This window comes from Puma concolor, chromosome E3, assembly GCF_028749965.1.
Source record: "Puma concolor isolate L17-30 chromosome E3, mPumCon1.1.hap2, whole genome shotgun sequence".
Classification (NCBI taxonomy): domain Eukaryota; kingdom Metazoa; phylum Chordata; class Mammalia; order Carnivora; family Felidae; genus Puma; species Puma concolor.
The window spans coordinates 23,582,434-23,597,961 of NC_141682.1; the positions used below are offsets into that span (position 1 = coordinate 23,582,434).

A 15,528-nucleotide genomic window follows, 5' to 3' on the forward strand; every position below is an offset into this window, starting at 1 on the left:
GTGATGACCAGCTACTTCCTTAGTCTTACCTTGAACTCATCCATTGTTCTCTCTCCTTCACCCACACTGGCCTTTAAATTTCACACAGTTGCCATGTAACCCCACCACCACAGGGCCTTTGCACATGCTGTCCTCTCTGAATGGAATTTTCTTTTGCCTCTCTATTCTGTTAACTTGCACTGTTGATGCCTCAATGACACCTTCCCTGTCCTCTGAGACAAAGTTACATCTCCCTCCTAGATGTTCTCAAAGTAACATGGACCTCTATTTCACAGAACTTTACCTGGTCACAATTTTTTTTTTTTTATTTGCCTGTGTGATTACTTGATGAACAAATGATAGTGATCTAATTCATTTTAGCTATTTTATTCATTTTTCTTTGGATTTAGCAGGCCACCACTGTTTATCTAGAATTGATGATTTCCCATCAGACTCAGTATATTGAGTTTGTGCAAACAAAATAATGTGTTTTCCCTTCTGAAACTACTTTAAAATCATTCAATACATATGTAATGAAATAACGCAAATCCATCTTCCCCGAAACATTTTCTTTGTAAAACTGGAATGTGTCCTACACATCTGCTCCTCTCACGTAGCTGAAAATGGGGTTTATTGGCCCCACAGAAGGGAGGGGGCTCAGCTCAGGTAAATGTAGAGGCAGCACTCTAGTCCAAGGTTACGGCCAAGGGCTCTTCATCTTTGGAAGATACACCTATGAGCATTTCATGACATCACTAGCACAAACAAGTCCATTTGTTAACAGTACAGCACCATCCCGCCAATAGATCCAAACCCAGATTCTATCCCTCAGCAAGCCTAGTTGATTCAGCCTCCAAAATATATCACTTCTCAGTCCACTTCGTTCATTTACCATTACTACCGTCCCGGTCCAAGCTACCATCACAATGACTCAAGGAGCGAATGAGCACTTTCGAGGAGAAGTCTAAATCTAAATGAGGACAGGGAGGTGGGGACGGCTTCACAAAACAGGGTACGTTTGGCTGGGGTTTTGCAGGATACATAGGAGTTTTCTGGGAGGCGGAATAATACTGCAAAGGCACAGAGTCATGAAAGGCCTTGGTAGAAACCACACCATAACTGGGCAAAATGGCACAGAGGCAGACTCAACCAGTTCCCACCGGTGTAGAAAGAAAGACATCTTACCTCGAATTTCTGCCGTAGTTCTTCATTCCCTTCACTTCCCTCTGGCGGCACGGGCACATTGAAGTACTCGCCTTCCTCCTGGCTCAGCAGCTTAAACCTAAAGGGAGACAAGGAGACATGACAAATTCCATGACTGTACTCGATATTATTTTGTTGATTAGGATAAGAAAAGGAAGACTGTAGACAGCTCTACCTTAAAAAACGTGTTGAGGGTTTTTTCTTTTGGGGAGCGTGTGCGTGCGTGTGTGTGTGTGTGTGTGTGTACACATGCATGCATGTCTGTAGCCAGGCATGCTGTATTTTTGTCACTATTCCACAGATATCAGAAAAAATGAATGTACTGTGTTTAGAAGATGCAAACTTCTGGCTGACTCTGCCTCTCTCTCCACATGCACATACTTTCTCCACCAAGTGCTTTCCCATTCTGAAAGAATGCTACGAAGATCTCCCATAGTCGATGGATTCTTATCACGTTCTCCCAGCATCCTGGCACTCACTCAGCAGCATTTGGATGACTACAGACTTGTCTCCATGACGCTGTTTTCTCTGCAGATGCCTTCCTAAAGTGCCCTGTATTAACCTCTTGAGAAACGGCATCCCTCAGTGGGTAAGTACGCAAGCCCCTGGTCAAAGTCTGCCTGGGTCCAAATCTCACCTCTGCCTTTGCCTCCCTGGGTCACTGGATAAGCTAGCTAGGCCCTCTAAGCCTCGATCTTTCTCATCTATAATTGGAACAGGGGCACCTGGGTGGCCCAGCCGGTTAAGCATCCGACTCTTTATTTCAGCTCAGGTCATGATCTCACAGATTGTGAGTTCGAGCCCCGCATCGGGCTCTGCGTGGAGCCTGCTTGGGATTCTCTCTCTCTCCACCCGCCCCCCCTCTGCCTCTCCCCAACTCGAGTTCTCTCCTCTCTCTTGAAATAAATAAATAAACATTTAAAATAAATAAATAAATTGGAACAAAAGTCTTTTTCAGGGGCGCCTCGTTGGCACAGCTGCAAGAGCACGTGAGTCTTGATCTCAGGGTCATGAGTTTGAGCCCCATGTTAAGCACGGAGATTACTTAAAAAAAAATCTTTTTCACAGGATTATTGTCAAGCTGAGATCCGGTGACTCACGTAAAATGATAAGCATAGTGCTTGGCATTTAGCAAGAGATAAAAGAAATCATCATCATCATTACTGATATTGACATTATCCTAATAAACAAGATGGCTTCAGTAGGCTTTTGACCACAAAGATCTTTCTATCTACTCAAAGGGTAACATGAGAGTGAGGAAGGAGAAGGAACCTTCCAAAGATATTTGAGTCACTGGGGTGGGGGGGAGGGGAACCACCTCACTCCCAAAGAAAGACTTCCTAACCCCAGTTCACAATTTTCATGACGACTTTTCCTCCACTCACAAACCTTCCTCAGCAGCTTCTAAAAATAGGAGGAGAGGTGATTCAAAGCAGAGGGGACTAGTTGAGCCTTTAGGCCTCCACGTTTAATATTCAATTACCTTCTTCCCAGTTTCCATTGAAATGACCAAAAGAAATGCAAACGTAGGAGAACAACTGTATCTTTGCTGGCAATCAAGGGTGCCATCCACACAGCAGAGACGTCTAGGAATTCCCGCAAATTAAAGTCATAGTAAGAGAACATGAAGCAGTGGTTGGCAAACATTATTGGCCTTTGTGAATTTTCCTAGTCTAGATATTATGGTCAGCTTGATGTTTTTCATTATATCATCTCTTTTTTAAATGATAAATACACTTCAAGAAGGAAGCCAATGGGTTACAAGTAAAGGAACTATAGAAGAGTAAATGTATGCAAATCAAAGTTACACAAGTCCTAGCAGATGGCCTGGCTTATCAGAGGCTCTGAGCCTAATGCCTGGACCTCTTTGTTAACATGAGAGTTCAGCCAGCAGCAAGAGTTAAAGAATGTTAAGGGTGCGGCAACAATGTTAAGGGACTCTCTCTTTGTGGTTAATCTGAAGGTTTGAAGGAGCGCTGGCCAAAGAACAGCTTGGTCAGGGTGCAACTCAGTATTACCAATGCCCAACCATGAGCCATCCAAACCGTGTACAGTCTAAGCCACTTTGGAAACTACAGATCAAGCTGTGACCAGTCAATGGGACCTCTGACTGAACCCCACTAACAACCCTGGGCCAGACCACAGGGACTGGATGACAGTCACCAATTCTGGTCCATAGTCAGGAAGCATGGGATGCATCAAAGTGCCCTGTAGACGGTATGCTGTCACTATTGCCGATGAACAAGGACGCTGTACCTGTGAGAAAAGGAAAGGAGGGATCCCTTCCAACTTGGAGTTGCACAAAACCAGCAGGGGAAAATGCCCCCCTCTAGAGCAGGAAGGCTGCCTATTGGGTAGCTGTCTCCAGCAGTGGATCTCTCAAAAATAGCCACAGGGAACAGGATCCCTGTTCTGACCAGGAAAAGTTCCAAAAAATTCAAAAGACCCCTTTCTCCCTTCATCTGAATTTGAAAAATTAGAACTGAGAAACTCATCATTCCTGTGCTCATCAGTCTACAAGGATGGGCAGATATAAAAAAATAACAGGATATATGACAAACTCATTCAAATAAAGAGAAACAATGAGAAATCGGGTAAGTACCTCCCATGAAACAGAACTATTGCCAAAAGAGAGAAAATTCTAAAAAATATCTGGTTTGTACTTTCAATGAGATTCAAGAGGCTAAGTCATCTCTGAAAAGGGAACCATGGGAGATTAGAAAAGGCTACTTTCAAAAGAAAAATATAATTACTAAATTTAGAAATCCACTGGAAACAATGAACACTAGGATAGATAATTCAGATAACAATGAGGAAATTAGAAGACAAACCTGAGAATTTTTTCTGGCAATTAAGGCTGATATTTACATATTGATTAGGGCTTAAGTGAATGCTTAATATACCATTAAGAAAAATTCAGGGCACGTGGGTGGCTCAGTCGGTTGAGCATCCAACTCTTGATTTTGGCTCAAGTCATGATCTCATAGTTTGTGAGATCGAGCCCCATATCGGGCTCTGTGCTGACAGTGTGGGGCCTGCTTGAGATTCTTTCTCTCCCTCTCCCCCCACCCCGACCCCACCCCACACTCACTCTCTCTCCCTCTCTGTCTTAAAAATAAATAAACTTAAAAAAAAGAAAAATGCATCTCACCAAAATTAACATACAACATGAAAGGAAGGAATATCACAACATATATACCAAGAAACACATATTATGATCCATCTTATATAAAAAGTTCTTATAATTCAATAAGAAAATGAGAGGCGAAAATCAGGACACAGCCATTTGTAAATACAAACAAACGGCAATATACAAATGAAACTATTCCACATAATTAGTAACAAAGTATGTATGATAATGAGTATTATATAAATATGTATAATTAGTAACAAAATATGTATAATCCTTGCATTATATCTTTGAAATTTACAATACCAGGTGTTGACAAGCGTGGGTGAAATAAGAAGCATCACACAGCACTGGTGAGAATGTAAATTGAAAAAAACTGCAGAACAGTTTGGCAAATGCTTTAATAATACATATGTTCTCAAAGCCATCAATTCCAGGATTAGAGATTCCTTAGGAAATAATGAAAGTTGTGCATAAAGGTTTTGCTGCAAGGATTTTTGCTGTAGAATTATTTACATAGGTAAGCATTACACATCTTACAGTAAGGAAATAATTCTGTAAGTGGAGGCAGATCTGTAGAATGGACCACAGAAAATGATGTTGCCCAAGATGAGTGATTTATAGGGAGAAGTGTTCATTACACATGGTTAGGTGAAAAATGCAAAAGCTGCTAAACACTATGTCCAGTAAGATTTCATTTGTGCTTCATACACACATACGTGAGCACAGACACATGCACAATCACATGTACACAATACAGACACACAGAAAAGAACCTCTTAATCAATAGTGATTATTCCTGGGCAGTGGGATTCTGGATAATATTTTTTTTCTTATTTATATTTTTCTAATAATTATTCAATTTATAATAACCACTAACACTTACTGAGTGCTTACTATTCAGCAGACACTGGGCACTTCACTGATATTAATTATTTTAGTATTATAGCACTCCTATGACATAATTACCACTATTATCTCCAAATGAGGAAAGGAGTCAGAGAGGCAAAGTAAGTTGCCCAAGAGTGCACAGCGAGGAAATGATGGAGCAGAGATGTTAACCCAGGAAGTCTGATTCCAAAGCCTTAGTGTTTTGTTTTGGGTTTTTTTTTTTCAAAAGAAAAATAATAAGCCAAATGACATTATTAGTAACACCAAAAGAAAGCTTAAAGAACATAATTTTAAGGTAACAATGATATAATAGTTGTCTGAAGAAGGAGAAGGAGGAGGAGAAGGAGAAGAAGAAGAAGCAGAAGCAGAAGAAGAAAAAGAAGAAGAAGAAGAAGAAGGTTGGACCCTGTGCTGACAGCTCAGAGCCTGGAGCCTGCTTCAGATTCTATCTATCTGTCTCTCTCTCTGCCCCTGCCCCACTCACACTCTGTGTCTCTCTCTCGAAAATAAACATTAAAATCTTTTTAAAAAGAAGAAGAAAAGGAAGAAGAAGGAAAATGAAATAGGATGGAAAAAAACCCTCAGAATCAGAAACACCATGATGAAAACATGTCAATTATGACCATAAACATTAAAACGTTTCCCTATGGAAAAGAAGAAAGACTTTCAGATTCAGGGTTTGTTTTGTTTTGTTTTGTTTTGTTTTGTTTTGTTTTGTTTTGTTTTATGTCCAAGAACACACCGCTTGCTATACCAAACAAAAGGACTCAGATTAAGCAGAAGAAAACGCACAGGGTCCATGAGGTAAGCTGTATTCACCACTCTGCAACCAAAGGTGGCAGGTTAAAAGGTAAATCAGATGTCCTCATTCCTTGGCTTCTCAACTTACTCCTGTGGGCAGAAGACAAAGTTCCTAAAAGGCCCCCATGGTATCTGCCGAGCATTCCCCCCGATCCTGCCAGTCCTTGTCCCCCACCACTACCCCGTTTTCAGATCCAGCTTCAGCCACATAGGTCACTTCTCTGCCCCTCAAGCCTGCTAGGGATGCTCCTGCCTCAGGGCCTTTGCACTTGCTGTTCTCGCCAACTGGGACAATCCCTTCCTAGACCTCCACATGTTCACTCCCTCACCCCCCCTTCAGGCCTTTGCCATATGTCACCTTTTCAGTGTGTCCTTTCCTGGGAACTGTATTAAATAAATCAGATTATCACCACTGCCTGGCATTCCCTATCCTTGTTTCTTGTTGACTTTTCTCTATAGCATTTGTCAGCCTCAAATGTGCTATTTTTTACTACTCATCTTTAAAAATTTTGTATATTGTTCTCCAGATAAAAAGAAAACTCTGTGAACACAAAGATTCTTGCCTGTTTGCTCACCAAACTCTCCTCAGTATATAGGTACTCGCGATGTATATCCACTGAAGAAATGTCAGCCACAAGGCAAAACCATGGGCAAAGGGTATCTATGGCAACAGACATAATTCAGTGTTGATAGAAGTCATTTTTGAAAATAAGTCTTAAAGAGTCATGTGGTCAGTGATGATGCCACACACATATAAGACCAAACCCATCAGATGAAATCAGATGTTTGAATAAATCATTACTGGGAGAACCTTAGAGAGCACTATACATTTTGGCCAGATGAAACAAATAAAAAAATAGGAAGGCTTAAGAGATCTAGATATTATATTAAGATGGAATTAATAAACACTGAAATGCATGCCCTACGAGTAGTAAATATAATCTCTGTATTGAAATGTGAACATTAAGCAACAATGAACTAAGCTAAATTGGAAAGAAAGAAAGGGGAAGGGTGGGGAGGGCACAGGCCATATTCTCTGACCATAAAGTACTGTACTGTCATTTGACATTATTAATGAAAAACAAAACAAAAAGCTAGCGTCAGAGGTTTCCAAAATGCCTAAATAAAAGCACGCTTGAAAGGAAATTAAAAACCCAAGTGCAGACCTTGAACAAGCAACAAAGGCTGGAACTCAACATATCACGAGTTGGAGGAAATCTTGATTCTCTCTAATGCTTGTTCTTTATTCTTGAAGAGCGGAGTCAGTTCAGAGAGGAAAAATAAATTAGCGCAACGTTCAACTGAAATTCAAAGGCAACGACCCAACAAACCCACAGAAAACAAGAACACCGAAACGCAGAATTGATATGTAAATCCCAGAGCTCCCTCTTTGCAGAAAAATAAACCACAGCAAAACAGAGGAACCTCTGGAAAACAAGGGGAAGGAAAGGAGACAGGAGAAACAAATAAAGTTAGAAACAAAGGAGCAGATCTGACGACAGATGCGGGGCTGGTGGCAAAGCAGCAGATGAGGGGCCTGAGGCTGGCACACCACATCTGGGAGCTCTCACAGCCGCCGCTGTTCTGTATCTGTCACGTGGTCTCCAATCGCCACGCAACAGAAGAGCGGGGAGAGCTCAGTCCCCGCCAGATGGGGAAACTGAGTCTCCGAGACCAGATGTAACTCACCCAAGATCACATGGGGACAAGAATGCGAATTTCTAGAATTTGATACATTTACAGCCAAGACACCAGCATAGATGTCTTGGCCCTGAATCTGAAGAGGACTTTTATTTGCAAAAATCCCAAAGGAGATTTTATTTAGCAAAAGTTCCCTCCTCTAATTTCGTCGGCTTCACGATTCTCCTAGAAGGGGCATGAGAGGGGCTGGAATGATCTCTGATGGATGGAATCGTAACTGCTGAGAAGGCTATAGTACAGAGAGGTGAAGTGATACACCTGAAGTCACAAAGCATCCATCCCCTTAGGAGACCCAGGGTCCAAACCCACCCATCTACCCTCTAAGCCTCTGCCAATCCCCGTCCCAGCAGGTGGAATGTGGTGTGCATGAGCTTAGGCCCTGGCATCATAAAGACCTGGGCCCAAACTCAAGCGCGTCACTTACAAGCTGTGTGTCCCTTCACACATTGCTCGACTACCCTGATCCCAGGAACGACGATGCACCCAGAACTGGCGGGACAGTTGAAGGATGATGAGGTGTACATGCGGGGATAGTTTGGACTTGGTCCTTCTGTCCTCCCTGTGCTCTGCCATCTGTTTCCAGGGGGTCGATGGGGGCAGGCATGGGACCAAGGAAGGGGTGGCACCTGTGGGAGAGAGCCCTGCCCTGTGGGCCTGAAGAACCACGAGAAGAGAGCAAGGAGAGGGTAAAAGCAGAGGGGCTCTGCCCCACCTTCTCCCTGAGCCCTGGACGCAGACCTACGTGGAGGGCCAAACGTCACAGGAGCAGCAGGCCAGGGAAACAGGGAGAAACCAGACGGCACTCTGGGTCCCCGTGCAGGAGACAGAGATGATGCTCCAAAGCCAGGGAAAGGACCCGTCCTGCCTCAGCGGGCACAGGTTCAGGGACCAGGTAGGATCGGCCGCTTCGTGGCAGTGAAGCCCAGAAGGCACCATATGCAGGATGGTCCCCTTGTCCTCGCCACCAGGAGGTCACAGAACCACGTAAGAAAGTCTGGGTGCATTATAGAAAATGAAGAAGCTATTATGGGTACCTGTGTATGACTTCAGGACACCTGGAAAGTGATCAGCACAGAGTCTGGCATCCAGTACGAGTCAATAAGTGGTAGCTATTGTTCTTGTAATTATTATTATTATATTCTCTCCTGTCTCACTTAGACCCCGTAGAGTTGTGTTTCTCTTTAACCTCTTTACTCCTGACTTAAAGAGAAAGGAACATGCAATCTGTCAGTAGTGACAATGGCAGCATGCGAAGTCAGATCATCCACATGCTAAGAAAAATTACCCATGTTTTTGTCATGAATGGAGGTTGTTACTTTGTCAGATGCTTTTTTTTTTTTTTTTTGCATCTATGATCCTGTGGGTTTTATCGTTTCTCTCGTCGATGTAATGCATCACACTGATTGATTTGCGAATACTGAACTACCCTGGCATCCCTGGGGTATATGCCCCTTGATTATCGTGAATGATTTTTTTAATGGATTATTGGATTTGGTTTGCAAGTATTTTGCTGAGGATTTCCACACCTTCGTTAAACTTGGGAAAATGGCAAAAAGATGGCAGTGTGACCTTTCACTGTCACGTGAGAGTATTTTCTAATTAATTCTCCTTCCTCACTTCTACTTATTAGTTGTTACTATTTTTTAAAAATTTTTTTTAACGTTTATTTATTTTTGAGACAGAGGGAGACAGAGCATGAACAGGGGAGGGTCTGAGAAAGAAGGAGACACAAGAATCCGAAGCAGGCTCCAGGCTCCGAGCTGTCAGCACAGAGCCCGACGCGGGGCTTGAACTCACGAACCTCGAGATCATGACCTGAGCCGAAGTCGGACGCTTAACCGACTGAGCCACCCAGGCGCCCCAAGTGTTACTATTATTTAGTCTTGTTACTTATAAGCCACAGTCAAATAGGACCCAGATGGCCTCCCAACTCTGCAAAGATAGACACTAATTTCTAGAAGTTTTTTCCAGTCTGGAGCGCCTGGCTGGCTCAGTCGGACGAGCATGCAACTCTTCATCTCTCTGGGTTGTGAGCGCCTCGGTGGCTCAGTCGGCTAAGTGTCCAACTCTTGATTTGGGCTCGGGTCGTGATCTCAGTCTGTGAGATCGAGCCCCACATTGGGCTCTGTCCTGAGTCTGAGCCTGCTTGGGATTCTCTCTTGCCCTCTCTCTGCCCCTCTGCAGCTCAAGTGCTCTCCCTCTCTCTCTACCCCTCTACCCACCCCCCAAAATAAATAAATAGACCTAAAAAAATAAAACAAAATCTTAAAAATATATATAAAAAAGAAGTTCTTCCAGTCCGGTAGACGGATGCCCTCCGTGGTTGTGATTTCATTGCCCTGGTTACCAGCTAGTGTCACCGCTAATTTAGCAACGTTATGTCAGCATTCCTGTGTCTCCTGGCATACCAGAATCAGCTTCTCAAACCTTCAGAATCAGCCATTCATCTTCCTGGCTTCCAATTTGTGAGCTAAGGAAAACTGTGACAAATGCTCATTATCTATTTTTTGAGAATTAATGTTGTTAACCATTTGTGAGCTGTGCTTGAACACACCTTATTACTACTATTCTTTAAAAAAAAATTTTTTTTATGTTTATTTTATTATTGAGAGACAGAGTGAGACAGAGCATGAGCCTGGGAGGGCAGAGAGAGGAGGAGACACAGAATCCAAAGCAGGCTCCCGGCTCTGAGCTGTCAGCACAGAGCCCAACGCGGGGCTCAAACCCACAAACCGTGAGATCATGACCTGAGCTGAAGTCAGATGCCCAACCGACTGAGCCACCCAGGCGCCCCTCCTATTCTTACTTTTATACACACTTAGCTTCTGTCCTCCTTCACAGTCAATAATAATTGATTATTAGTTATTCCTGACATTTCCTCTTCTCTTCCCTTCCGGAAGCTAAGCTCCATGAGGGCGTGTTTGTCTTATACCTGACGGATCTCTAGTGACCCAAATGGAATAGAGACTCAGTATCTATTTGGATAAAAGTCTACAATAAGGAGGACAGACAGGGAAGTTGTAAGGTGAACGATGGGAAGAGAGTGGAGTCCAGATGCTACATTCTCTTTCTTGCTACACGGTTGGATTCTTATTTTCTTGCACTTGTAACTGAAAAAGCCCTGAATGAAGGCATTCAGAAAGGAGACCATTTCTCTTAAAGAGATAAGAGCATCCACTAACCCCTGCTTTGTCCAAAGCTATGGTGCCAGGTTAGACTATGTATTCTGACTCCTTTCCTCAGATGATAGAGAAACTGTTGCCCAGGGGGCTTACCCAGTCTCTTTGCTGGGAATATGGGAGCAAGGATTTTTTTGCCACAAGAAGGGAACAAAAGAGACCATTACAGCCTCTTCCCAGCACGTCTGTGGCCAGGCTTGGTAGGCGGGCCCAATGCAGTAGTATCTTCTTACGAAACCAGAATCTGACAGTGGATTGCAAATATCTTTAGGGTATATCGTGAGAGCCACTTTAGCACCCATGGGGCCAGCCAAGACATAGAACTGCGTCAAGTAGGACAGACAGAAAACAATAGAATAGTGAAGACTATAGCAAACAGAAAATCCGTGTCCTGTCTGGAGGGGGCATTAACGACTCACCTGTTCTCAACCATTGCCTTCTAGGCCCAGTCGTCCAGGTATTTCTGGTTTTGCAAGCCAGAAGTCCAGACTTCCATGGAAAGTGTTCTGATTTTGAAAATACTAGCGAGTGATTTTTTTTTTTTTTTAAGCACAAGGACCAAATAAAACATATATGTGAGGTAGGTCCAATCTACCAGCCATCACTCTGTGACTCTGCCTTCGTATTTCATTTTAGGAGGAAAAGGAAAACATTGTTCCCACGTTCGACGGACCAAGCTGTATGGTAGCTTTCAAAGCAAAATCCTCCTTACCAGCCATCAACACCGGCTTTCTGCAGTTCGGAAATCCCAAACGACAAAGATCCCATGAAGTCGTTCCTGCTGGTCAGATCCCAATCCCAAATCTCTACAGACAGCCTTCTGTCTTTGTCTGATTCTTTCAGTTGGCTGCAAAGGGAAAGAAGAGAGAAGTCAGAGGAGGTCACAGTGATTTTGCAAGCAGATGAAATGTTTAAGAGGACAAGGCCCCCGAAGGTAGGAATTTTTAAAGAGTACAAGATATTGCAAGAAACGTATTCTGTTTCCAATCCCAGACGAGATCCCCTGGGAGGGAGAGGCTTTGCCAGTTTGCCAGGCTGTGGCTTAACCGAGCAGAGGACCTAGGCCAGCTCTGACAGAAACAGTTCTAGCTACTCCTGCTGCCTTATGTCTTAATAGGGCTCGTGGTGTTCAGGAAACCCTGCTGCCACAGTCAGTCTAAGAAATGTGGATATCAATTATATAATTGCGCGAGTGTTTGCACACACGTGAGTTCGCGTGAGGCTGAGGACGTGTACAGAGGAAAAAGTCTCGTTGGTGCTGGTCAGGCCAATGGTTCTGAGGTGCATCCCTGAATGAGACTGAGATGGGCCCCCAGTTTTGCCCTGAGAGAGGAGCGAGGGGATGGCGTTCCCACAAGCAGTCATGCTTTGGGCCCACAGTCCCGGCGAGTCAGACTGTTGGAAGCCGAATCCCCCTCAACCCCATATCTTCTGGGGGGACTCTGGCCACATTCTTTAGCCTCCTCAAGCACCATTGGTTATTGGGGATGAAATTGCCAGTGGAGTTAGATCACTGAATATCGTGCTTTTTATAACCACGATATGTTCAATAAATATCGGTTCACGTAACTAACACTCGTGGGCCCAAATGCATCAAAAAGTGGCCCCAGGTCCTTGGAGCACTAGCCAGGGAAGACCCTCCATGGAAGCTAGCAGAGAACTCCCAGCAGGCTGCAGCCTCAGCACATGCATATCTACAAACTGAGTCCTAGAGGGGTTATCACCACACCCTATGGGTTATGTCCCGCTGTTCACAGAGACCACTTCTCCCACAACTTGCCTTCACCTAGCAACACATCACACTATTTTCTATCCCACCCACTCCCCACACCACAGACATTCTCAACTCTATTAAAAAAAATAAGTTCCAATTTTTACTTGGCTTGCAATGCAAAAATGCATATGGAGGGGGAGGAAGAGAAGGGAGGCGGGGGAGAGGGAGAGAGGGAAGGAGGGAAGGGAGGAATGAAATGGAAGCTAGGAGAGGCACTCCCCGATCTCAGGTGGCCCACAGGCCAACCTCCACCACCCGCGCTGGGCGTAATAATTTTAACTCACAATCTGAATGTCTCATTCCACTCGGGGTTGAGGGAGCATTTGATGGTTTTGGTCTTCTGCTTGCTCTCGCTCTTGGGGTCAGGAATCAGTTTCAGTTTCACATAAGGGTCTGACAAGCCATTGGGGTCCATAGGTACAAGGTTTTTAGCATCTCTTACTGGAAACAGAAAAAGCAGTTTCAGCATTAATAGCCCCAAAATGTTTTTGCATCAACCAGTGAGGGTTGTAGAACGTCCGGAAGAGTCCTTAGCATCACACTTACTTACTGGGAGGTGTAACTTATCAACATCAATAGCTAAGAAGCATACAAAGTGAGATAAACTGGTAAGATGCAGCCTCTGCTCCATATTGGTTCCAAACTGATTTCTGACTTTCATACTGCTCTACCCACTGTGCCTCCGAGATTAGTTGTACGTTCTCTAAGCTTGCTTTCCACAAAGCCAACAAGAGAGATTGGCTTCTTTCATGGAGCATGTTTTCAAGGTTCATCCATGTTGTAACATGTTTCAGTATTTAATTCATGGCTGAAGATCATCCCCTTGTGCGGATAGATCAAATTTTGTTTATCCATTCATTGGTTGAACATTTAGATTGTTTCCACTTTTTGGCTATTGTGAGTAGTGAAGCTATGAACATCTGTGTACTCTGCCCTAAAAGGTCACAAGTTGTATGGTTGCATTTATATGAAATAATCCAGAACAGGTAAATCCACAGATACAGAAAGCAGACCAGTGTCTGCCAGGAGCTGGTGGGTAGGGGGAATGGGAATTGACTATTTAATGGGTGAGGGGTTTCCTTTACTAGTGATAAAGTTTCTTGAAACTAGATACAGGTGATGGTTATACAGTCCCGTGAATGTACTAAATGCCACTGAACTATACGCTTTAAAATGGTTAATGATGGACACCCGGGTGGCTCAGTTAGTTAAGCATCTGACTCTTGATTTCAGCTCAGGTCACGGTCTCATAGTTCACGAGATTGAGCCCTGTATCAGGCTCTGCACTGATGGTGCAGAGCCTGCTTGGGATTCTCTCTCTCCCTCTTTTTCGCTCTCTGCCCCTCCCCTGCTCATGCTCACTTGCTCTCTCTCTCTCTCTCTCAAAATAAATAAATAAACTTTTAAAAAATGGTTAACGGTTAATTTTATGTTACATGAATTTTACCTGGATTCAAAAAGCAAAAGCTAAAAAAGAAAGAGTTGCGCTCCAAACCAAGGTGTACCTGTCATCCCCAGACAGCCCAGAGAGAAGGCTGGAAAAATATCACAGCATTACAGGTAGACTTCACCCTCAATGAAGAACACCCTGAGTAAAGGAAGCTGTAAGACCAGCTTAAAGAAGAAAGGAATCAGAGGGTCAGTAGTGTAGACGCAACTAGCGACAGGAAGGACGAGGTGGAGTGAGACATCAACTTACAGAAACAGGAAGAGGTTAGCTAGGAGTCAATTTGAAAGTCAGTAATGTAGGTAGCCAAGAGAAGGAGACAGGAAAATGAGAGTTGTGCAGATCTTAAGGATACAGTGCCAACCATCTGACTTATGATAGAAAAATCCAAAGTATTATATTAGCAGATTGAATCAAGCAATGTAACAGAAGGCTAATATAGAATGACTCCTACCAGGAATGCAAAGATGGTTCAATCTTAGACAAATCTATTATTAAAATTTTTTTCATTATATGTATAGGTCAAAGGAGCAAACCATAGGATCACTGCAATTAGCTAGAGATAGCAGGAAATTTTCTTCACGTGATAAAGGCTATCTGCAATAATAGCTCCGTAGTTAATGATAAATGCAGCCCCATTAAAGTCTGGAATGAGACAGACATTCATTACCACAGCTATTATTCGACATTTTTTCCTAAGTGTTCTGTAAGCGCAATAATACAATAGAAACAGAATATTGGAAAGTAGGGGATAGAGCACCCCCTCATCACCTTTGCTTCTACCCTATTACAGTCTTATCACCTTATCACCTTTGCTTCTACCCTATTACAGTCACCTCCTCCCTGAAGTTTATCATCCCAGAAATTACACCACTTTCCCAGTCTCTGTTTCATGTACCCTGCAATCCTATGCTCCTTCCTGTTTTTCCACTTCATTAACCCTAGTACTCCACTGCAACAAGTCTTATACCACCAGTCTGTTGAGCCAATATTATTTTTAATTTGTTTTAAGAGAGAGAGAGAGAGCAGTGGAAGAGAGAGAATCTTAAGCAAGCTCCATGCTCAGCAATGTTCATTCTCAGGTTGTTCAATCCCACAACCCTGGGATCAGGACTGAGCAGAAATCAAGTCAGACACTCAACCAGCTGAGCCACCCAGGTGCCCCTGAGCCAATATATACTTAGCCTAGTTTCTCCTCCCTATTTCCGCTTGCCTTTACTTAATTCACCCCCAGCCTAGAGTTCATAGTGCATTATAATCACTCTCTTGGAAACACCCAAAACTCGCTTGCTTGTGCCTCTTTCTTTCCATTTTATTTATCTGGAAACAAAAAACACAAACAAACAAAAAACCCAGCACTACTTAAATTCAAAGATCTTTCCTTTATTTTCCTACAACCAAGCCGCAGACCATTGCTGGTGTG

General features: G+C 43.4%; 1 protein-coding gene across 3 annotated transcripts in view; it reads right to left on the reverse strand.

Annotated features, from left to right (window-relative positions):
- The window catches only part of PRKCB (protein kinase C beta), a 336,567-nt gene that overhangs the window by 93,555 nt on the left and 227,484 nt on the right, over positions 1-15,528 (reverse strand). For all 3 annotated transcript variants that reach the window (XM_086692704.1, XM_086692703.1, XM_086692705.1), the window contains 3 exons: positions 12,943-13,099; positions 11,597-11,731; positions 1,165-1,261 (listed from right to left, as the gene is read on the reverse strand). In XM_086692704.1, coding sequence (XP_086548830.1) covers positions 1,165-1,261; positions 11,597-11,731; positions 12,943-13,099 — 389 coding nt within the window. The remainder of the gene's footprint in view (positions 1-1,164; positions 1,262-11,596; positions 11,732-12,942; positions 13,100-15,528) is intronic.